At 28.6% G+C, this 26320-nt stretch overlaps 1 protein-coding gene across 1 annotated transcript in view; it reads right to left on the bottom strand.

Annotated features, from left to right (window-relative positions):
• Positions 1 to 26320, bottom strand: part of Kdm3 (Lysine demethylase 3) — a 497450-nt gene that overhangs the window by 329735 nt on the left and 141395 nt on the right. Inside the window, exon 6 of the mRNA XM_014418050.3 lies at positions 24561 to 24646. Within this exon, the coding sequence (XP_014273536.1) occupies positions 24561 to 24646 (86 nt within the window). The remainder of the gene's footprint in view (positions 1 to 24560; positions 24647 to 26320) is intronic.

Here is a 26320-nt window from a genome sequence, read left to right as displayed (position 1 = left end):
TATACACATTTCCCTATGATTTTTTTTCTTATTATATTGCTGTTGACATAATTAATACTTAATTTTAAAATAGTCAATCCCATAAACTTTAAAGAGTCCTGCAAAAAAGTTTATAGTTATTATAAATTGTATTTTATTGACAATGTTAAACACTCTGTTAAATAGAACTTTAATAAAATGTGTATCTGAATTCTGAGAACCTGTTGCGAGCAAACTAATTGGGTCGAAACAATAACTAAAAAACGGACTGATGACAAATTAGTAATTGCAATTACAATTTAATTTGTGAAAAAGAGGATGACTGTTGTACTTAAAAAACATGCACCGCTGCGAGGTGATGAATCATTAATTTGAATACTATGCTCAATACGGAACATAATTTGAACAATTACAAATAAAAGAGCAATCCAGTCAAATTAAACAATTAACCCTGACATTCAAAAAATAAAATAGGGACTTGTTTTATAACATTACGTGCGTTAAAACTCCGATAGGATAGCAAGTCTAGTAAGCATTCGGTGTAAGTCTATTCTTTAATGTTTTTCTTATATTTCTTTAAATACTAAGTTAGTTTGTTGAAAAATGAATTCCGCGAAAAAATACAGTACATTAAACTTCTAACAAAATTAGTCACGTGACCTAAATATAAATATATATAGTTTCTGAAGTATTGAGTGGGCAGATATGGCTAATATGGCCTCCATCTTGCTTTTAATATATTAAAAAAAATGTTAGTTATTAAAAAGTATGAACTTCAATCTCAAAAACTACTATGTATAGAAAAAAATGTTTCTGTTTCTCTTTTGTAGGGAATTTAATCTATTTTAATTTTTGAAAAAAAAAATCACTTCATACCATACGCTTATTTACTTATTAAATGTTTGGGTTTTGCATTTTTGTTTTGTCTAATTTTACATTATAAACATTAAGAGACCTCTCTTTATTTTAAAATTAATGTAATTGCAATTGCAACAATGTTCTAAATTTTAGGATTAAGTCATAAGTCGGTGAGTGAATTATATATCTCCCATATGGATAATATATATAACATTTTGGGTTATGAAGTTGACATTTTGAAGTTAAATTTGGTTGGCCTTATCGTAAATTCACCACTGAATGACTTTATTAACACAGCATATTTTATATGCGATACGTTCTATAATAAAATGAGTAATTATACTACAAGATTTAATAATACATCTTTGTTCTTCAATTTAAATTAATCTAAACCAGCAAGGGTTTAAAATATGTTTTCACTTCTGCCTTATCCTAGATAAAGATGGCCACTAACGTCTATCGAATCAACCAATTTCAGTCCAAAGCGGTTTCTGAGTCGAAATTCGTAGCAGACATCTCTCGCCTACGATGTCTTACTTAACACAGTCGTCCTGTATCAACGAACGGCCCTGGGCTAATTACAATCGCAGATGACCGAGGATTAGCAAGACAATAAGAAAGGCGGCTGAAAGTGAAACAAAAGAAGTTTAATAAAAAGTGGAGGGGAGACTCCATTAGCAATTGTAATCGGCCTCATCACCTTCCCGGAGGTTTGTTGATCCTGTTGCAAATGATCTTAGGGTCAGGTACCTTAAGTACCGGTTAGTTCACTTCGCCACCAACCCGTCCCCAGTGCGTTTCCTTTCTAATAATTATATAATTTTCTTAAAATTTCAGATTCTGATATTCCATAAACAATGGACAAAAGATGTACCTAAAAAAATTACAGATTAGAGCAGCCTTGTAATATTATCCTCCCATCAGCGTTTAGGCAATCTCTGGGACAAATTGAGAGATGTTTTAATGGTGTTTCTATGGGTTTGTATGTCTACTTAAATTATTCTTAAGAGCAACAATATATTACATTTCGCATGAAATAATAAACTAGTAAGAAAAATTAGGAAAAAATAAATTATAAAGAAATGAATAATTTTATCATTGTGTTATGAGGTACTTGTAATATTACTATACCTCATTAGTTATAATCATATCGTATATATAAATCTTATTTTTACTGGTTCAAGTAAAAATCATACATATTTATATTTATTTCTATACCTAATTTGTGATGATTTTTTCTTTTTTTTTGCAATATTCAATTCAATTGATTCTGCATAGTTTCTTAACAAAACCATAAGCTACACATAGAATTTTTATAAATATCTTGTATTAATTGATCAGCTTTATTTTATTATATTTTATATACAGATTCTCATTTTTATGTATACAAACCATGATAGTATTTTCTTTTATTTATACATTTCTTTACAATTATTATTATAATTTTTTTTTAAATTTAATTCACTGAGTACTATTGTTATCATTTAATTTTTTTTTCTCTTTCTTTTTCTGTTTTTTGCAAGTTTTTTTTCCTTTTATTCTTCTATTTCTGTACATATTGTATGAATGAATATTTAATCACTAATTAATGCCTCTACTTTGAGGCAGATTGTATAAATTATCTTCTATAAAATAAAAATAAAAAAAGACATGGAATTTCAGACTTTCTCAAGTACAAAATACTGAACTCTTAAAAGATACTCCCCGATTCTATACTAGATATCATTCACTTCATATAACGAATTTGTAATTATAAATAATTATCATCACAATTTATACGATAATAATATTCACGACCATGAATTGTGAACAATAATCTCATAACATGACTAACACTGGAAAGGTCGTGGCGGTAAAGATGATACATAAAACACATTTAGATAAGGGAGCCATTGTTATTATCTCGGCCATCCTTGAAAAAAGAAAGGCGATGAAACAGAACAAAGAAACATTAAGGAAACAACTCGCGGTTTGATTCACCGGCCCGTAACGAGGCGGTTACTGGGGATTTTCAGAATAGACTAGTGCTGTACAAATACTAAAAAAAAAAAAAAACAGTTAAAAATTGACTGGTTGGAGGTATTCTGGCTATAAAAGCGCAATAAAGGGAAATTAAAAAAAAAAAATTTATAACGCCCAATAGGAAACAAAATTTAAAATCAATATAAGAATACTGGATGGATAGAATATTTTAAAAAAAAGAGAGCTTATTCTAATTCCTGAAAGTAGTGGGAACTGGAGGGTAAATGTTGACTGTGTAATCTATAAACATCTAATCTGAGTAAAGACATATGGTCCAGAAACCATCTTTTATTCGGATATCTCAGAGAATTATTAATTTACGAGAAGAAACAAATTACAATTATTCTAAAACAAGGTACTGAGAATCACAACGGATGTCTCTTGTTTATAAAAAAAAACGGTCAATCACATGGAGAACAAGTATATCAATCAATAGATGAATTCATTTTAAAAAAAAAGTCTTGCACAATTCCATTCCCAGTTACTAAAAGTTAAAGGTGCGGTGGCTTTTAGTACAGTAATTATTAATTATAATTCTCAACAGGACAGTATCATGCAATTTTAATAAATCTAACATCATATTTACTTGTATATTTAATTATTAGACTGGTTAATTTCAAAGATAAATAAAAAAAAAAAAATTGCTTTCGGTTTTTTTATCTTCTAAAAATAAAATAAGAGATTTGTAAGTTTTTTTATAATAGAAATAAAGGAGATAGGGTCCCTAATAAGAAAAACTCAGAAACCTGAAAACTCAGTAACTATTACCAGAGGACATTTCGGCGACCTACGAACGCTTAAAGAGGAACGTATTATAAGTAAAGCCCGGCGAGTGGCAGATTTCCGACAAGTTTATCAGCCGTGTAACAATATTCGAAAGCTCATCTAAACTTGGCACAACTTTGCACAGCTAGAGGGAGAAGAACCGAAACTTAATTACCTCGGGAGTTGGGAGTTGAACTGTCGGCCGTGTGCTGTTATTAAGGGCCAAACTCCCCCAGCCACTCACAATCAATACCTCCCGCATTCCGCAGCTAGTGTCCGTACCATCTCCACGTTTACCCGCCATCTTCCAACTCTAGCTCATTTTAATAATTTTTTGTACTTATAATTTTTTTTTATTTATCAATTAGCTATTTTTTAATGCTAGTACTAGCGATTGCTACGAATAATATAACCATTATTACTACGAAGTAAAAATGAACCGGCGTATGCAGTGAGGTACCATTCAATATTTTTATGAGTTTTGTTTTAAAGCTATATCAATAATTTTAAAAAGAATCTAGAGGACGATATCTAATAAAATGATATAACCGTTAAGTGTTTACCACCTGCCATCATCTCTTAAAATTTCTAATATATTCCAAGTATCACCTCTGGTATGATTCTATACAAAAAAATTAACACTTAGCATTTTTTAAATAGTATATTTAAAACAAGACACACGCTTCCCCTTTGAAGGAGATAAATCTAAAGCATAAACAATTAAATAACATGCTGAAAGGACTAATAATGTGATATTTAAAAAAATTAAGCAGTATTTAATTGGGTGACTTGATCAATAAATACTCCTACTATAATGTAACATATTAGTTTTTCGGAAATGATTACTTAATTTGATATATTTTTTACTAATTGAATATTGAAAATTCTTCTTTTATTGATGTTGATAATTTTTGAATTAAATGTTCTTTTTAATTATTTACATTGTACTTAATGTATATTATTATTATTTAGACACATTGATACATCTGAAAAAAGGAAGATATATATGATATAATAATACTCGTATGTTATACTCAAGCTCTTTTTGTATAGAAACATTGTATAAATAAATAAAAATACATAATATCATTTAATACCTAACAATATAATAATTAATAATCAAGCAAGCAATTTTTTTTTCTTTTGTAGAGAAAATTCTTTTATTATGTTTTAAATTAAATTTAATTATTTATTTAAAGATTCAACATATATTGTTTTTAAGAAATTTATATATTATTTTTTATTATTTACACGATAAGGAATTAATAAAATATCTTATTTTTCATTTTTTTAGTGCTCTTCTAACCTTATTTATATGACTGACCCAATCTGAAACTAAAGCTTAACCCAATTTCGCCATTCCCACGACTTATTTCACCCGAAAATGTAAATTTTTGCGGACAAGTGTGGGAACCTAACTCGCATTTAAACCTGAGTCCATTAACGGCTTCTAAAACAATGGAATCATTTATTTTTTTTTTTTAGATATATATAAAACTCTCTTACAAAGTAATTGTTTTTAAACATTAACCTAAAACATGAAGTGATACGAAAATTCAAGTTCTGCCACAGTCGCTAAATTCACTTGACGAGTCTCGATCGCACTTGAAGTATATTAAAAAAAAAAATATTTCGAAAAGAAAATGAGTTTAATTTTCATTTCTCGGATTTTTTCATTCAAAACCAAACATATTATTCGAACAAGGGGTAAAGAACTTGTTTTGGTATCCTGAGAAATAAATTGAAAATAAAGGAAATTATTCAGAATAAAAATAACACCACTCAACTTTGTTTTACTTTAATTTGCCTAATATCCTTGGAACAGGCATTTCATATCTTCCAACCCAATCCATCAGGAACATTAAATACTAGTGTAATGGATGAACATTAATTTAATGTATCAAGAATTGTTTAATATGACCAACTTCTAAGGAACTGTCCTTAAATATTTAAACATTGGAGGCTTACTGGAATAACCGCTTAGGGAAATGTTAGCGAAAAACCCCCTTAAGTGGTCGAAATTCGAGTGATAGTAGTAATTTGAAGTAGGAAAACAAAATTTCTCGGTATGTGAAAGGAAATGTATTCAAACTTAAATTTGGATTCAGGACCTCCTAACACTTATAGAATAAGAGAGAAACTCATTACTTGTACTTTGTCAAACGCACAACCACTTCTGACAGGACTTTAAAGTGCTATGTGAGATTACTTTTTGAGAGTCCTACATGAAGCCATGCTTTCTAAAATTTAATTATTTTCTTAGAATACAAGACAAAACCAGAACGTATCAATAATTTGCGTACCATCTTTGAAGCAGGAAGTTTTTTAAAGTCCACAATTCTGTAGATCAGAAGAGAACACAGGTGTGGAGAACCAAAATATCAAGTTTGGTCCATATCAACTTTATTGATGAATGACCAACTGCGCGATTTGTCAAGGTTCATTGGGATATTCCTCAACAGCTTTATCATTGCACCGATCAATCTCTGTTGGACAAGGTTGTGGGTAGTTGCGGTTGTACAAATATCGTGTCTGCATTGAGTCAATCAACATTTACACGGTCGTTTGCGAGCATTTTCGAGTTCCAAGAAATTGTTTTTTAAGATACTTAAAAAATTATAAAACATAGACATTCGTAAACGAAATACTAATTGATTTGAAATAGATTATATAGGAATATGATAAAAAATCCACTTACAAGATAATATTTTCAGACAAAAGATCATAATATTGGCGGTTTCAAAATTCATAATTATTTAAAGGTTTGTTTGATTGTAAATAGTGTAGAATTACTTATGTAATGATAACAGCTCATAACATAGGCATTTTTAAACATATATTGTTACTTTCATCTACTCTACTCTTTTACTCTTCCCACAGCATATAGGATATATAGTAAGGAGAAGTAAGAAGTGTGGTAGTAAAAAATTTTGAAATAAAGTTTTTTTTATAATATTGAATATATCTAATTTTTTCTAATTTATTGTTATCATTTATTTCTTTTTTTATATTTTACACTGAGACTGTAAGCCCATTTTCAAAATATATTATATAATTCTAAAGAACTTTGTCCTTATAAAACCAAGAATATAATTCTTATAATAAAACAGGTTCCATATACCTTTTTATATTCGCATTGAAGACAACAAAAAACCATAACAATTGTATAATTCAATATTCAAAATACAGGATTTATTAGAAACTAATGCATGTCACATTCGTCGAATAACAGGAAAAATAAAATTAATTTTAAATTAAATATACATATAAAATAATATAGAAGCACGAAGTTGCTATGCCTCAAATGCTATTTTATCAAATTCTTTTTTTTTTTTGGCACAGAGTAATAAAATATGTAAATTAGAAACTTAATAAATTAGTAATATTTATTCTCCACTAACATGTATTACAAACATACTCTCTTAATTGCATATTCTTTTAATTACCCCTATTCTGGAGATTTATAATTATTACATAGCTAATTTTATTATAAGATTATTCATTTGTCGCCTGGGAATAAGATGTACGGTACGAACCATTCTTGAAAAAAGAGTGGTAACCGGAGTTATTTGTATGCTCATGCAAGTACGGAGTAGTTGACAGAATCCGATGTAATTAATACTAAATCCAATTTACAATAATCCCCAACATTGGGACAAACCAGAAGAAATGTAAATAAATTTTGCTAATTAGAATTCCTGAATTTTACAGGAGTGATTCTGGGAATTTACGAGAAGCAACATTTTCACTCACACGCAATAATAAACCGATCCAATTAATCAAGTATACTGAAAAAATCTGCAACATTTTTAATTTACAAATATACCTCAAGCAGGATTGTAAAGATATGTAAAAGTTAATTCACATCATTTGTTTTTGCAAATGTAATTTGACTAAACAAATCTGATACTTGAAATAATTGCAATAATAGGTGTGTATTTTTCTATCCTCGGCATCGTCCAACAGAGCAAGGTTTAGGAAATTTGTTACGGCCAAAACAATGTACTTTTTATCAACATAAAATTATTCAAAGCGAGAAATTATAAGAAAATAGAATGATAGTGGAGCATATCAAGAAAGTACTTATATTTGTAAATCTATTTAAACAATATATTATACCAATAAAATGCATATTAAAGCATTAAAATATATTAGCCAATAAAATCAATTGATTTTGAAGAGCTTAATTGGAAGATTCGGTACAATTAATTGCCCCCGGCGGGGGATGAACTGAAGGCCTTGCAATTTCGGCGGATGTTGCCATAAGGGAAAAATTTCCCCTTTTCCATTTGCGGAGAGGGGCGCCCAGACTTTAGCAGTAATTTGCTCTCTTTTGAATTCCTCCCCCCCTCAACTTTACATGTCTTAACTTTTCATGAAACTTTTCCTTCTGCCCCAACTTCACCACTCTTATCCGAGTCACTCGATTTTCCTTCTGTTTTGATTACAAACCCGAAAGGTTTACATAATAGCGTTTAGAATGTATCGCTTGCCTGTATAAAGAGGGTAGTAGGGTTTATTTTAATTTTAATAAGTCAATCAAGTTTTATTTTAAAATAACATCATAATAAAACAACGTATTTTAAGTGGAGAATGGTATAAATTATTAAAAAGTTAGGAAAAAATTGGACATTATACAATAGCCTGAATATTTTTTTATTTTATTTTAATATTTATTTATTGCTATTTACAACTGTACATTATAATACATTTAGTAAATCTGATCTAAGTTAAATTGGAGTGTTACAGGCGTGTAGAGAAACTACCCATTGATAGCACTCTAATGACATTAGACATAGCTGGTCTCGTGGCCACCTTCTTTTCAGTCGCCTCGAGGATTGTCAGGAATGGAAGAGGATGCAAGATTAGAAACTAGAGGGTTTGAGTGGTTAGGGAGTTTATAATGGAAGGAGTGATATCTGGTCGGGCTAGATCGGTTACATAGGGAACATTAAGGTCTTTATGTATGATTTTATTTGTGACAAAGTAAGGAGCATTTAGGATTTTACGAAGTATTTTGGATTGTAAGGATTGAATACGAGAGGAATTCGAAGGTTTAGTGGAGCCCCAAAGCTCAACTCCATATTGGCCTTATTACAGTCATGTAGATCAGTCTTTTGTAATGTGTTGGAAGTTTAGATCTGAATATTTAAATTTATAAACTTCAACAGGAGTAGATAAGGAGAAGAGACTGAGTGGTAAATACATAGAAACCTCTATACAACGGAAAATATTCTTAATGCGAATTAATGCATATGGGACCCCTCCATCCTGGACGGAGACATCAATTTGTCAGCACTTTTCACTCTCAAAAACGGACAAAAGTAATCCAATACTTAGCCAGAAACTCATGATTCCACAAACTAATTTGTGAGTCCTTTATTTTAGAAAATAATTATTAGTACATAATACTGTTTTTCTCCCCAATTATGTTAGAGCTTCAACGAAAATTTCATTTTTATAGAAAATACGTAGGTTCATTTCGTAGAATGTATTTCAGGTACGTAAATTTTATATAATTACAAATTAATTCTTATGTCAAACCGCTGCGAAAATATGCTTTATTTGGAAATTATATTTCGTATTAAAATAAATAAAAAGGTGAAAGCGACACTTTGTTTTTTTAATTCACGTGCATAATCAGGTGAATTAATTACTCCAAGAATTTTCCTATATATTGAGAGCTACATAAAAAAAAATATTAATGGAGTTGAATTTTTTTGGGCTTACAGCTTAAGCCATGTGTACAAAATTGTATTAATTTATTATTGTGTTCGATTTATACACACCCCTTCTTAACGAACTCCTCTGTATAACGGACACAATATCTGTCCCAATAGGTGTGTATTATATAGAAGTTTCACTGAGCTATGCTACAAGCGTTTTATGTTTTTTATGATAAATGTGTGGAAATAATTTTGAAACTGTGTCATCACATAAGGCATAAAATCTCAAGCTAAAAAAAGGTTGCGTATGAGCCATAATTCTATTTTTAAAAATAGTTTGATTCAGAATGACGATTCGTGGTTTTATCCGTCCTTATCTATACCGTTTATGAAAATAAAAGGAAAAATTCTTAGTTTTGGAATTATTAAAGGTTTTCAAAAAATCAATCGAATTTTTAAAAATTTTATTTCTAGGGCAGTGGTTTTAAAACCCAAGGAAACGCCACTTTCTAATAATATTACAAAAAAAATAAATAAAAAATAATACTAAAACAGTAAATAAACAGCGCATCCCAGCATTTACTTTGCACTGTTGTTTTTTTTTTTAGAATACATATTCAACCGCTTGTTTAAAGGAGGAATGTGCAAATTGTATTATTTCAACAAAAAAGCAAAGAAACAGTTTTCAAATCATAAAAAATAAATATATCAGAATAAAAAAAAAAATTCTCACATTATTTATATATTGATAACTTTTGTCTTGACTTTTAATGACGAGTATATTTTTAAGATTCTTGAGGATCAGTCAGTTCGCGACTTTAATGCTTAATGACAAGACTATGTCCTACAGTGAAAAAAAACACCGTATTTTTTGGAAAAAAATTTTGTTAACTAATTATTAAACACTAAAATGCAAATTAAGATTAATAAATAGAAACCTAAAATTGTTTAATAGCTGAGTGTTACATAAATGTAATAACTACTAGAACTAACTTACACAAGGTTTGCATTAGAACTGGGTATGAGTGAAATGGAGAAAGGTAAGTGTTTTGTAAGTTTTTTTTCTTCTGGATACTGTTATCTAACAGGTACATCTGTTAATTTCTTTTTTCTACCTTTTTTCTTGTGTATAGTGCACAGTTTATAATTGTATAAAATAGATAAAACGCAAAACAGAAATAAACCGACTGACTAGCTATAGAACAGTTAAGATATGAAAAAAAAAAAAACCTGTTTTATAGATATATAATCTTCCGCGTACCTCACACTCTTTCCAATATTTTTGAATATTTTCGAAATGAGCTATTCAAATATTTCTATTTATCTCCTCTCCTTACAAACAGTATTAAGCCAAAAGGAACATGGTAGACAAAACAGGTCAGGAGAAGGAAGTACAAAAGAGCTCATTAAGAAACAAAGCAGTCGAGAAGGAACACATGCCCTAAGAAACTCACAACGCCATTATTATGTCTTTCATCTCGCCAGCTACGAGAGGGCAGCACAAAGCCCTGGTAATATTATTACATTTCTCTAAATAAATGTAGATGAATAATAAAATATATTATTCAAAGATAAAATATATAAGGACATTGATATTTTCTAAAAGGAAGGAATAAAGTGTCCATTAAAATGTTGAGCCCTTAAACTAAACTATTTGAATATTCACATTTTTATAATTCTACATGTTAATAAATTTTTATGAACGGTTAACAAGTATTGAAACTAAATAAACAGCAACGAACAACAAAATATTTGGGCCATTTATATATGTCAAATTTATTTATTTTGTCCCCTTCCTTTTAGAAGTAAAAATATTTATATTTATTTATAGAAGTAATTATATTTACATTTTTTCAGAAAAAGTTGCTTTAACTGTAAAAATATAGATATAATCTAGTTATAAATTATACATTTTCACCTAATATTAATATATATTTTTGTTTACTTCTTCAGGAAGAATTCGCTCCTTAAAGATTCTAATAATTATTCATAAAACTTAATATTTGTAATAAGTTTCGGGCTTTTTGACTATTATTTCGTTCTTTGTTCTAAAACAAAAATAATGCATAATTTGCAGTTTTGTTATTTAAATAATACATTACAAGTAATGAAATCAAAATTAATTACAAGTAATTTAAATATAATGAACTATTTTAATTTTAGTTTAACTATTTTATATCAATATAAATTAGTCTTTGATAGCAGGTCAAAATTGAATAGTGATTATTTTTTCTTACTTTAAATTATTTTATGGTCAAATGTCAATAAATATTTGTACAAACATACAGCAAATTATATGTAAATTACTTGTAATTAATTTTTAAGTTATTTATTTGGAATTCGATGATTAAGTATACCAAAACCTGTTAATTGTAATTTTTTTTTTTTATTATAAAGGAACAAAGAACAAGATAATGGATAAAAAGCCTGAATCGTAATTTGAATGTTCAAGTCCTGAAAATTCCTGAAAAATAAATAAATAATATATATTGGTTTACAAATGAAATTTGAAGTTTTGGGATGTTTGATGATAATTCTCTTTTTTATGTTATGGAAATAGTAATTTTGCTTCTTTATTTTTATGATATTAATAAATTCTTTGGAGTTTAATTACTTTAACATTTTAGACTGGACAAAGCAAATAACTCAAAACAAGAGAATCTGTGCTTAATGTGTTTCACATGTAAGCCGATATAAAGTTATATATGAAAATAATAACAATGTTCTAGAAATATACCTAGAATTTCAAGCATAATTAGTGAATTTTTTCAACTGTTACTAAACACTCTAAAACTAAACATCTGAATGAAGAACTCTCTAATTCAATTTAAAAGTCAATACAATTTGCTACAGTTTGAAATCAATACCTCTGTACGATCAGTGTTTTATAAGATATAACTCTTCAAAAATTGACCACTTTACCCCATAAGTCAAAAATTATTGTATTGATTGTTTCTCATTTTGTGGAATATTTGTTCAATAAAATTATTATTAATACAGCCATATGTATTGTTGTTAATGGAGAACAAATTTGAAGTAAATTAAATTAGTTTTCGTTGCAGATCTTAAGAAACTGTCTTAGGCCTGATATATGTTTGATTTTATTGACCAGAAATTTATTTCTGGGCCTAAGTAGTTAAGAGATAATAGATATGAACAGAAAAAATAGATTATGTCAGACCTGGTGACTTAATAAATTATACAGACGGCATCCCACAAGTCTTCAGTAATATTTAAGCAGGTTAAAGTTGACTTCAACAACAAAGAAAAAACATTTAAACAAAGATTCTAGGCATGATGGGAGAAAATTTATAATTTGAATATTCTTAAGCAAGTCACGTTTTTTTGTTGATATAAAGCAATAACTCTTTTAGTTAGGTAGTTCTGAACTGCAACTTCAAAAAGACAAAATTTTCTTCAAAACCAAGTTGAATTTGTCTTCGTTACAACCATTTGAAAGTGGCTAAATAACGCAAAGAATGTTTCTTCATAAAATTCTGAATTATTTTAATTTATTTTTTATATTACCTTATCAGCCCTATTTATTAAGCAGACAACAGATTTTACTCATTTAGAAAAAAATTCTTGTTTAACAAGCTTTAAGTTTATATCAAGTAAGTTAGATTACAATTTAAAATAAAAGCTGAGACCAGTTTATACATTTTAAAAAAAAAAAAAAGTTTTATATCCCCAAGTATCAGTGTTGTCAGCCAGAATAATTACTAATTACTAAAATACACTTCTTATTTACAAAAAATATGTATAATATAATATTTAATGCGGGTATAAAAAATGAAATTTTCCTTAAAAAGAATAAATTAAATAATGTTTTCATGCAAAGCAAGATTATTAATATGATTACTTGTCGACTATATAAAAAAATTCTACTAATTTTGACAATAATTTCTATTTCATTAAGAAATAAGAATAAAATAGAAGAAAAAAAGAAGAAATAAAAACGTAATGTTTAATGTAGCTGGTCATGAAATGAAATTATTCCTATCATTATTACAAAGTTATTTTTTTACGATTTAATATACGACATTCATAATAATCAACTAGTTTTAATAAAAACCTTTTAACATTAATTTCATTTGTTTTTAAGAAAAACTTCAATAAATATTTGACATTAAATTTTGTTATAAGAAAGTATATATTAGTATTTGTAATTACTGTGGCCTGATGAGTCAGAATTTCATACACCACTATGTTTTTATAAAGCAGGAGTCGAGGCATATTATGGGCCTAAAAACACCTAGAAAAAAAAATCTTTTTCGGTAGCAACAAAAAAAAGGAATGACACGATTTATTGGATTTCGAGTTACAAAAAAGTAATGAGATTCGTTTGGATGGTATAAAAGAAATGTGATAACATTATTGCTTTGTAAAAACATATCACTGCGCCGTGGTGGACGGGAAACTAATCAATCCTCCGGTAAAACGTTCACTAAATACATCTATACACTAAATTAAACTTTCAACAATTTAATACCAGTTTACTCAATACATTTATACATTAGATTAAATTTTCAACAATTTAATACCAGTTTACTCAATACATTTATACACTAGATTATATATGGGCCAAACTGGTCTCCCGTAGATCCAATAGTCTTTGAGAAACATTTTTTTTTGTCAAATGGTGTCAAGTGTAAAAAACGGCCAAAAATTGAACAATCTATTTGTTGTTGCTATAGATTCTTGAACTGAGGAATTTAGAAATTTTGTAAAATACTAATATATTTTTTTTTAAAAATTGCATTAATATAGGATACACTAAAAATTGAATAGGAAAATATAGTTTACCACTATTAATAAATAAATAATAAATATTGTCAAATCTTTTTCACACAATGAGACATCATTGCTGTGAAATTTAAATATATGTATATAATACCTTAATCTATTATATACATATATTAAAATCTATTCGGAAGCGGAAGTCTGAGACTGTAATATTTTTAGGCTATACCTGATACAATCTGCTCACTAAAATGATTGTGCTTTAGGTCAGGGAAGGGTTGCACGCAGGGGCCAACAACACGTAAGAGCTAATAACTTCACCTGAACACGTCATTCGAAATGCCAAGACCATCAGGTCAATTCTGAACTAGTTACATGATTATCATCATGGATCATTTACTAGTTACGACATTAATTTAAAAACAAAAAGTACTATAAATCATAGTATTATTTGAAATTTTAGACTTATATCTAGGCTTAAAGTTATTTGTAGGCAATACCTAATAATAATAGACAATTAAAATTTAATATAATAATATATATTAGACAATTATATATTTTATTAATATAAAGAAGAAAATATAGGGCAGTACAAGTTTGACTTGATAAAAAATGAATAAAAAAAAGTTTTGTTTTTTTAATTAATTTTAAAAGTATTTATGGGTCTGTTATAAAACAGAAAAAGTAAAAAAAGGGAATAAATATGTGGTTTTGAAAACGGGAAAAGTTACTTAATCTAACAGAACCCTATTCATGAAGTATATACAGAATTTGAAGAAGCAGCAAATGAATTGGGTCTTAAGGTGAATGAAGACAAGACGTACATGAAAAGCTCAAGAGAGGATAAGGCAGAGAATAGCAAAGTGACGTTCAGAGACCACAGTTTCAGTTCTGTAAACTAATTTAAGTATCTGGGAAGCCTGGTTACAGATGATAACAACTTAGAGAGCGAAATAAATGTTATTTCTCACTACACAAAATACTAAATTTTAGAGCTCTCACTAAAAGGATGAGAGTGGTCATTTACAAACCATCGTAAGGCCTGTAGTGATATATGGGGGAGAAACATGGCCCTTGACCAGAAAAGCTGAACAGATGCTCAACTCCTTGGAGAGAAAGGTATTGAGAAGGATATGGAGAGGGGTCTCGGAGAATGGAGTTTGGAGAAGAAGAAGGAATGAGGAACTGATAAATCTGTACGGGGAACCCAGCATCGTGGCGTTAAAAGAGCAAGATTATGATGGTTAGGACACGTTGAAAGGATGCCCGATGAAAGATACTCAAAAAGATGGTTTGTGGCAAACCAGATGGAAAACAGAAAAGAGGACGTCCCCGGATCAGATGGCTGGACGATGTGGATGAGGATATGAAGCTCTTGAAGGTTGGCAGATGGAAGAAGAAAGCAAGAGACCGTGTAGATTGGTCGGCTGTTGTGGGAGAGGCCCAAGTTCTTGCAGGACCGTAGTAATAATAATATACACTGTTTAAAAAATATGAAACATTGATTGCTTTGTTCTTGACAAAGTTTTGAAATTTGTTTTGTAATTAAGGGAATTGTTAACTACATATGAGGCGGAGAGGTCGTGTGATAATATTCCACGTTTATTGTGGTCCCACCAGTCATAAAACCAACCAACAAAACCTTCAATCTAGATGAGATAACAGATTATTTATATATATAATAGGTAGTCCTTTCTACTTAAAGGAAGATGAAATATTCATGTCAACACACCAAACTCAAAATATATTTGTACCTTTTTTATATATATAAATATTCTTTTTTTTTTTGTCATAATTTCCATACTATAGGAACTCCCAATTGTATACTATCCACTCAATAAAAGAAACTTAATTTCTCCTTTGACAGGAATAACAGGAAGCTGCTACCAGCCATAGCTGTAAAAATGACTTGTGGTTGAGGAGAACCGGAGCTTCCTACGCGAATTTTTGCAGCTTCGAGTAACTTTAATGTTTACTCCAACGGAACTGTGAATATATAATAGATCTTTGGAAAGCGCCAACTTAATATTTGTGCTTGACAAACACTAACAGTAACACCTACTCAAGTAAATAAACTTTTCACTATAGAGATTTGCCACGTCATGAGAAAATGAGTATGTCATTCTAATTTTAAATTAATAACTTTATTTTGAAAAATCTAAGATTTAAAAAATAAGCCTGAAAATATACGCCTTAGTAAATGATTACAGTAAAACGAAGTTTGGAGGATATAACATGACTACACCAGGTATACTAGTACTATACATTCATTAATTAGTATTATTTTTAGTAAATTACAACAGATATATGTATTTTCTTCTCCAGTTAATTTCTGTTAAACATACCTCAAACTTTGTTGCCAGTTTGCTTCTTATCAAAGTATAAACGTAAGTTTGATTAGAAATTTGTCTAAATTATTAATCTCTGGCTATTAAGTCACTTCTATAAATGTGACTGGGGGTACTTTGCTTCAATACATTTGTCCTTATTTGTCAGGCTAGGTCTTCCGTTGTTTTCATTTATTATTTATTGTCTTTTTGATGTTAATTACTAATACCTTTTTTAAGACTATTATATTTTTATATCAATTGTAAACATAATTTGGATCAATTTTGTTCGAGATTTATATTAAATAAAAATTACAGTTTCAATAAATTTTTTTTTATTATTCTACACTAATTTCATTCACTAGAAAAATGTGTATTAAATTGAAAAAAAATAAATAGTAATAGGTCTTTTCCATAAGCTACAAGTTTTATTTTATTCTATGTTTTAGTGTGCTTTTCTGCAATGGTAGCCCTAAATTGCACCAATTATTGAAATCTGAGTGCTTCTCTTTAATTATCCATAAACTTTTCTTGAAAACATGCACAAATATCAACACAAATGATCTTTAGTTTAACATGCTAAATGGAAAAAGTCATGTTAAATGAAGAAATATTTTCTTCTTTTACCATGTTAAAACGGTATAACCATATAATATGGTTGAGAGTTTGTTACTAGGTCAGCTAAATGGAGAATGACGTCACGCAACAGACCAACTGAGCTCGTCGCCATTTACTTTGTTGTGTTACGTTACTTGCTGATATGTTTATAACTAATGGATAACAATAATAATAATTCAATCACAGTTGTCTGTTAGCTCATCTTAATTCTCTTTCTCAAAATTTAGATCAACAAAGAACTCAGCGACCAAATTTTCACACAATTTCTACTTTTCATTCAATTTAGGCATGTTGTAATAAATTACCTTGATGAAAACGTAGAAGTAAACAATAAAATGAAGTTTTGGAAGGAAAGGTTATAAAACAATTTGCTCAAAAAAACCGCTAGGAGCTCTTATGCATTTAACATGACTTTAAATAGGCTGCTCACAATCCTATATTTATAATACTTCAAGGTAATTTTTTTTAAATTTAACACAGCATCATGAATGCCCCTAATGTAAAGTATTTTTCTTCCATTTACACTCAGAGTAAGTTGAAGTATAAATTTCAGACTAAAATTTCTCAAGGTATTTTCAATTTCACTCTAGGCAGAGACCATTCTTTGTTTCTAGGCCGTATATCATGATAAAAACCAATTTCAGCCGTAGAGAAAGCTGAATGCAACTTTAAAGTTGAATCTTTTAACAGAGGGCACGGCAGGGCGCAACCATTCTCTCGTTGGTTCCATTTAGCAAGTTGATAGGCGACATTGATTAAGTGGGCAGCGAACAATGGCAATGCATCCAGAGCATATCAATCCGAGAGGAACAGCTCAAAACACCGATGACAATACCACGGAGTCACGGAATCCGCACTGCGACTATAAAAGCAACGACAGTTTAGTTCTGTGACAGCTGAGATAGGTGGCGTTAGGAAATACAAATTATTTTCATAGTAGTATTTTTAGAATTCATACTTTAAAAAATTTAAGAAAATGAGATAGAGAAGAGAGTTTTGCTAATCGAAGGCAATTTCGCAGTCGAATAAATAAGAAATAATATTATCTCACATTTCAAAGGAGTAGATTTGTTTTAATCTATTAATTTCAAGAATAATGTAACACAATAGCACAGAATCAGATAAAAAAAACTTGGAAGCTATATTTTTACCGTATAACATAAACTATGTATATAATATATTAAGATTAAGCACAATACATTATATTTATGAAAAAAATATATAAAAACAACATTAAATTTTATTATGATTGAAAGTCTCTGACCCTCATTGCCTCATTAAATATCTCCGTTTTTATTAGACTACATTTTATGCTTTTAATTTACACTTTTTTTTTAACTTTTATTATGATTGGATTTTTATTTTGTTAATTCTAAAGTATATTTATGAGCAGTAAGAATCAAGATTCTTGTTACGACAGAAAATAAAAAAAATCTTAATAAATCACTAACCAAAAAAAAAAAAGTAGTAAGTATTTGATTTAATGTAAATTACTTTTATGATATTTAAATATTACTAGCATAGTATATCCATTATTTAAAGTTATTTTAAGGTGAAATACTTTAGAACTAGTAATTACATTTTTATATTATTATAATTCGCTTTATCAATGACATTATTTTTGTTTCCACTATTAAACTCTTATATTTTCATTGTTTAATATGAAAGGAAATTCCTAATTACGATTACATACCCATGTACAATCATACACATAATTAAGTAATACATATTAATTTACTGAACAAATAATAAGCTATATATTACAAACCAAATTACAAAAAAAAAATAATTAAAAGTTTTTTAATTTTATTACTGCAATTAATTATGTATCATTAGTAATGAAATGATAGGAATGTTGACCTATGGCACAGTGATAAACGCATTTTCTCCCCGCTCAAGGGGTTGGGGGGGAGAAAATAATATGCCCATAACTTGATTTCACCCAGTGGACGACCCATTTGATTGGGGCTGTTCATCAGAAAGCGATCGAAGCCCGTTAAATTATTTCGTATCGCTATTGACATCCATTATGCATCCACCAAGATCAAACTCTTTCCCTTCGGTAACTTTCGGCAACCAATTACATGTCCATGTTTATTTATTTACAATAGTACTTAAAAACTTTTTGATCGTTCTAGGCGTGTAGAAAAAGTACGAGGAATTTCAGGAAATTAATGAAATATCAGTAACAGGTATGTGGAGTTTAATTTATAATCAAATATAATAATATATTATATATATAAGGGTATTAATATTAATCGAGGTGAATAAAAAAAACATGAATAATTTTTAATTGCATTAAATGTTTTAGTTATAAAAAAAAAATCAATATGGATTTTTAAAATATATATGTAGGTAAATGGAGAAAAAAAATTAGCAAGTCTATTTTTCAATAAATTATAAATAAATAGCATTATTTTTTCTTCTATTATAAGTTACGATTTCCTCTTTTTCAAAAGTTCTTCCTTTCCCACGCAATTACGCATATTAGTATTAATTATGTATAATTGCAGTAATTTGGTGAGGTCTTCGAATGGTTAAAAAAACAACAGCAGATTCAGTAGAAATAAAAATAAAACAGAAGTAATTAGGAATTTTTGGGAAAAAATAAAACGATAAAACACATAAAATATTTCTTCTTTTTAATAGTTACTCAAAAATATTTTTAAAAAGGGCCTTTTTTGATTATGATATTTTCCACAAGCCCAGGAAATAACTACGACCCTTTTGGATTAATACTTGTATTTTCCCTCTAACAACGTTTCGATAGAAAAAAAATTGATCAAAATGAAAATAAATATGCAATTGTATATCCAGTTTATGATTATTAAAAAAAAAAATACTCAAATAAAAATAATCACTAAAGTAATCAGATATCCTTGGGAAAAAAAATAAAAACAAGAAAAAAAAACAAGGAGGGAATTATAAAGAGTTTAAAAAGTTGGGAGACGAGAGTTGATTCAGATTACAGCTACAAGCTTCTTGTTTTCAGAGCAGATCAATACATTTTTCAGCTCTACGACTGACGCTATCTCCGATTCAGTTTATTCAACGTACTTATCCAATAACGATTAACATTAATTGCTAATTTTATTTTAATATAATTCATAAACGATTATCGAACCAAATTCGGTATTTTATCGCCTTGACTATGAGGTTTTTCAGGACTCAAAAATTTCGTACCTTATCCTTCATAACCCGTAATTATAATTAAAAAAAGTTGTATTAATTAATTTATGTATTAATATAAAAAGGGATTTATATAGTTATATGTGGCAGTAAAAACAGACAATAGTTCAATTTACTTTTTTTTTTTTTTTTTTTTAATTTTTACGACTGAGTAAATATTTTTAATTTATAGTGAAAATCCTATTTTAAGTTGGGATTATTACTGCCTTTCTGTAAATATGGTATATAAGTTTGATCGTACACACCACCATCTTGTTAAATAGGGGTTGAACATGATATACACATTATGCATTTTACTATATAGATTTATATGAGAGTGATATATATTTTTTTCTGACAAGCAAATTAGTGAGATAATTAGAGACGAATAATCTTCAATAAATAGTATATAATTTTTTTTTTTATTTATTACTTTATTTAAGCACTTTAGGTAGATATTGCCATAGAGTTAAACCCGAGGTTAAGAGCTAAAATGAGGGATAAATGATAAAGAAATACATAAAATAATATATACTACAAGACAGACGGTATTAACCCCTGACTCACCCCTACGCAGCAGCAGACGACAAGACCCTTACAACACACAGAGCACAGAGCAAGTGCTGAACCCGGGGGTGGCTGCTCGGGGATGCTCGGCAATGTTCGCCCACCCCCGACCGCCCAGATCGATCCAGCCTGATTGATTGCCGGCTATTTAATTGTTGCCCTTCTGTCGGCACTCTTGTGTCTGTGTGTGTGTTTGTCCTATCCTCACTTGTAGGACTCCCATCTCCCCCCCCAATTCGTTTTTTTTCTTGTTTGATCCCTCTTTTATTTTCATGAGATTTTTTTTCATGAATTAAAGAGCGGGCTATGCGTGAACGATGCGATAAAGAAGTTAGTTTTAAAACATTTATAATTTTTTTAAATTAAAAACTTCATTTAAAATACCTACACGATGTTTTTTGAGAAACGTGTGATCAGTACTAAAAGTGTGAGAATACGATTTAAAACAGTAATCCTAGTAAAACTTTGATAAGATGTACCTCATATTTTTCGTGGAGTAGAATTGAGACACAGTGACATTAATACTGCATTGTTAGTTTAGTCAAATCAGGAAAAAAAAATCAAAACATAAAGAAACGAACCCACCTGTATTGTTTAGTACCAGAACATTTTAAGTCCTTAAAGTCTCATTTGTGCCTCGGATTTAGGTCTAGAGGAATTGGAATGAGTAATAAACGTTTTACATCTCGAAAACTAAGGGGGTAGGTGAACAATTTATTCCAAATAAAATTGAAGTAGAACAAATTTATGATTAAAATATTATATTTTTTTTTCTAAATTATTTCTAAAATGGAGGGGACAAATACTTGTGTAGGTCGAAATGGGGGACTTAACTCTAACATACAAAAAAGAATTACAGTAAGCCGTTTTAAATTGTTTATAAGCACAATTAACTGCGCAGGTCCGTATCTGTAATCATTACCAAGACAACTTCTCATTAGATATCAGGAAGTGAATCAAAACAGACTTCTCTGAATCAATTTTACTGTTAAGTGATTCACACTAAAAAAAAAACAAAAAAACAAAAAAAAAAAAACACTTCACAAAATAATATTTTTTTATGACTGCTACTGTACAAAGCACAAAAAACAAGATCAGTTAATAAACAAGTGACCAAGACTAAAGGAAGATTCAGAATTTTGCACTTAAAGTGCGAAAAAGTCCCACGGGTTTGCGCATTGTTTTGAGGATGGAGAGAAGGAAAGGGGATATCTTCTATTTTATCATAAATATAATATAAATAATTGACCGTCTTAATCCAAATTATAAAGAAGATGGTCAGAAGTGCGGTCACAAAAGAACAAAAATACAACTATTTATTTTCCGACGTTTCATTCCACATTGTAAAACTTCTTTAGGGCTGTTTCAGTTGAGGTCAATCGAAATAGCACTGATGAGGCTCTACAAAGTGGGGCGAAACGTGAGTAATTAGATAGTTTTTAACAATTTCTGTTCTATTGTGATCGCACCCCTGATCATCTTCTTCATAATTTATATTTTATCAATTGTTTTCTTATATAATTAAAAAATTAAAAAGTATTGAATTTGGTGAAATGAGTTGTAACTACATAATTGCTTCCTAGGTTTGCTTCCACACTGCCAATGTACATGCTACGCCATTTTGCCATATAGATTTTGGAATATATTGGGTCTGACAGAGTACTAGAGTGCCCATAATTTTAGCAAAGAAATTGTTCAGCACGACATTATTACATTTTCTGTTACCAGTTCCTTTATAATGGCAGTTGTAAACGAATAAATTTTACCAAAGAGATGGGACTATTTTAAACCCCCTGAAACGACCTAGAAACTGATAATTTTAATAGAGAAATTAAGGGGTTTTGTAAGTAAATTTAAAACTTTCTTACCAGTAAGAGAATACAGCAACATTAAATATTAGTAAGAACAATTAAATACTAAAGACGAAGCTTTGATCTTGAGGAACTGGTTATTCAAATGTGCCGCTTTAAGTAAACCACCCCCCTAGAACTGGTCGGATCTTGTAACTAATTTAGGGACGAGTTGATCCTTTATTCTGGATCCTCTCTGAAAGCTCCCTTTGAACTGTTCGCTCGCTCCGCTCCATCCTGATCCGGATTTGAACCATTAAAGAGCAAAGCACGAGAGGGGTGGGGAGATTCTCCTTTGAATAGGAGAGCAAACAATGCACCGATATTGAATCCAAATCCTCAAAATCAAACAGCTCTCGAGAAAAACAGTCGACGGAAGAGTTTTAATTTCCAGAAAATACAGACTGGAATGCGGCATCGATTGGAATGAATTATGGAGTCCCGACGGGAAGGGTTGCTTTGTGGACCACTGTCCCTCGGGATCGATTCTCGTTCATTAGCAATGAGAGATCTCATTCAATATTGAGAAAGTGCACGCATCAATATCATTTTTCCACTGTGTAATTTTATAGATCACATGAAAGGTTTTAATAATTAATTAAAAATAAATACTTCACTGAGTTCATATTAAATATTAATGTATTAATAAATGCTAAATTAAATAAATTGAAGGCTTAGATACCTCGAACCAGTAAAAAAGCAGATTTAAAGTTTTGAAAACGTCATAAGTATAATGGAACTTGATAAATTCATTGAATAGTGCGAACTCTTATTTGTAGGCTATATATGTACAGTGAAAAATTAAATTTCTTCACATCTAGTACACTGTACTAGTACAAGTATACAAGTACTTTGATATTTCTTCAACTATTTTAGATTTTTAATTGTTCCTTTAAAGTTTTTTTTTTTCCGTAGTGTAAATTCTCCATTTTGCAGACGAAGAATCACTTCCTTACCGTAAGCATGTAAGAAGGAATGCTCAGTTTCAATTTTTTTTTTTTTAAAGACATTGAATTGTTTTTCTCTTAGTTTATTTTTACCAACATAATTGTCTGTCACAAGTATTTTTTAATTTTTTATTTATTGAAGGAGAGTACATTCAAATTTATTATTGTTGTAAACCTATAGTTAAACATTGTGAAATATATATATATATTATTTCTGAATTTTTATAATGCTTTTATATACTTCGTTCTGATTTCTGGATTTATTAAATAGCTCTTCAGTAACTTGTAAAGCTGTCAGTAAAAAAAAAAAAAAAAGAAAGAATAGAACAATGAATTCTATTATAATTTAGTTTTATTCATTTTTCAAAAAGATTTCATACTGCATATATTCTTTCACACATTGAAAACAACTCATTGACAAGACATGAACCATGAAAAACTACTTTATTTCGCTATCTCGGTGAATAATCCAAAAATCTAATATAAATAATACAGACCTTATGATACAATAATAATAATCGTTAAAAATCGGTCCTGATACGCTGAATGTTTAAAAATAAAAATTAATAATATAGTAAGGAGAGATAACGCCGTTAAAAAATATAAACTAATCACAAGTTCGATATACTTTAAGAATTAGTTTAAAACAAGACTAAAAAACAAAATAATATTTTTTGTATTTCTACTTAAGCTACCAAATCATTAGCAATTTTTTAGTGATTTAATGTTAAAAAAATATTTATAAATATCAATAAAGATTTACTTAAAATTGTCAACAATAATCGCTATTGTTTAGTTAAAAAAATTCAATTGTTTCTTTTTTAAGAAACTTTTTATGATTTTGAAAACGTCCTTAAATAATGATCTACAGTTAGTAAGTATCCTAGTAAGTAAAGTAAGGATCCTAGGGATCCATTTTTTGGATAGCTACTATCATTTATTTTTTATATACTAAAAACTGTAATCAAATAAAAATATATTAAAGAATACATAATATATGACATTTACCAAGAAAAATAATAAAGATAAATAATTGACAAGTTTACTCACAATGGGCCGGTGACTCAGTACAAGGCTTGACCTTGATCTTCTAGGAGTAATACCAACTTTTTCTCCTTTCATTATTGATTCGATAACTGCAAAAGAAAACGTGATATTGTGAACATGAAATGCTAATACATGTATAAAAAAAATAAGTATATTAATATATTATATGTATATTCAGTACAATGATACATAAAAATAGCCCTATAGAATATAGATAAATAAGGAATAAAAAAGTAGTATTAAATAAATACATATAAAAATTTACCTAATAGTTTATATACGAAGGATTTATTATTATATTCAATATAATAATGTTACAGCTATTTTCCAATTATATTTGCTTATTATGGTTTTTAATATTTAAAAAAAGAAGAAATATTTAGTTTGATGATTCAAGGTTATCATAAATTTTTATATGTATATTTTTAGATCCTTACTTGAAAACTATCCTTCGAAGTGGAACAAAATTCTTTAATCTCGTGATAATTGGAAAGAATAACAAAAATACGAGTATATAATTCGGACATAATTTTAGTTCAATTATTTATTATTCTATTTTTCGAAATAAATTTAAAATTATTCAGAATGCCTATTCATTTTAACATAATAAATTGAGTATCCGATCCGAAATATACATCACAAACTAAATAAATGTGGAAATAATCTTGAGAAATAAACCACTGACTAATTTGATTTTTAAATAATTGAAAACAAAATCAGAAGCATTTTTAAAATACAGCAGAACCGGTACTAAAAAGAAAATAAACAAATTGAGAGCTGAAAAAACACTAATTAGATAAAACAATATAAAATAACTGTTCTAGCGAATACCATTAAAAACTTGAAAATCATTTGAACACTTTAAGAGATTTTTATTTTACATTTTATTCAATAGGATAAATTAATTAAACTTAATTATATATTGATATAAATATCACCTTGTACTTGTGTACTGCATTATAATCTTTACCTATTATATGAATTAAATTATGATTAGAGGTTTTATCTATTATGTAACCCGGATTGAAGGTTTTCCCACAGTGTTCTGGGCCACCACTAGTACGGATAAGAGAGGCTGATCTATTCTAGGATACAATTTAATTTTTTTTCTTTTCACTATCCAAACATTGGTAAATAAAAATTGAAAAATCAATACTTGGATAATTAGTGCACTTCAACTGAAATAAAATATTTAGGAAAGAAAAACTTTATTCAAAAATAACATGGGTGTGTTGCTCAACTTCATTGGGTTCGCTAGCTACACAGCATACTTATTCAAATCTAATCAGACTTTTTTTTTTTAATCTTAAAGTCATAATCATATTAATATTAAAATCATAAAGGAACAAGGAAACAATATATAATAATAGTATATGTTTTTTTATTTTTATTATTTTGTTTTGTTTAATCACTTTGGTTCTTTTCATAACTTTTTATTCTATTTCATTATTTGTTTTCTTCTTTCTATACTTTATTATTATTTTTTTTTTATTCCTAATTTTTTCTCTAACTTCCTTCTTTATCCTTTTTTTTCCCCTCATATTGTCTCTTTCAACCCAATGTGACTTTCTTTTTTTCCCCTTATTATTCCCCTCTTTAACATAAATAGAACACACCTAAAATATAAAATAAACTAACATTCATTTAAAATAAATATAATATAAACTCGTAATATATATGTTCTATAATTGATAAATATAATTGTTACTATCACTACTTTTAACAATTATTTTTATCAAATATATGACATATATATTACGAGT

The sequence above is a fragment of the Halyomorpha halys genome, unplaced genomic scaffold (assembly GCF_000696795.3).
Source record: "Halyomorpha halys isolate HHAL.00 unplaced genomic scaffold, Hhal_1.1 Scaffold12.1, whole genome shotgun sequence".
NCBI classification, from domain to species: domain Eukaryota; kingdom Metazoa; phylum Arthropoda; class Insecta; order Hemiptera; family Pentatomidae; genus Halyomorpha; species Halyomorpha halys.
The sequence above is the reverse complement of the archived record's forward strand: the minus strand, read 5'-3'. Positions and strand labels throughout refer to the sequence as shown.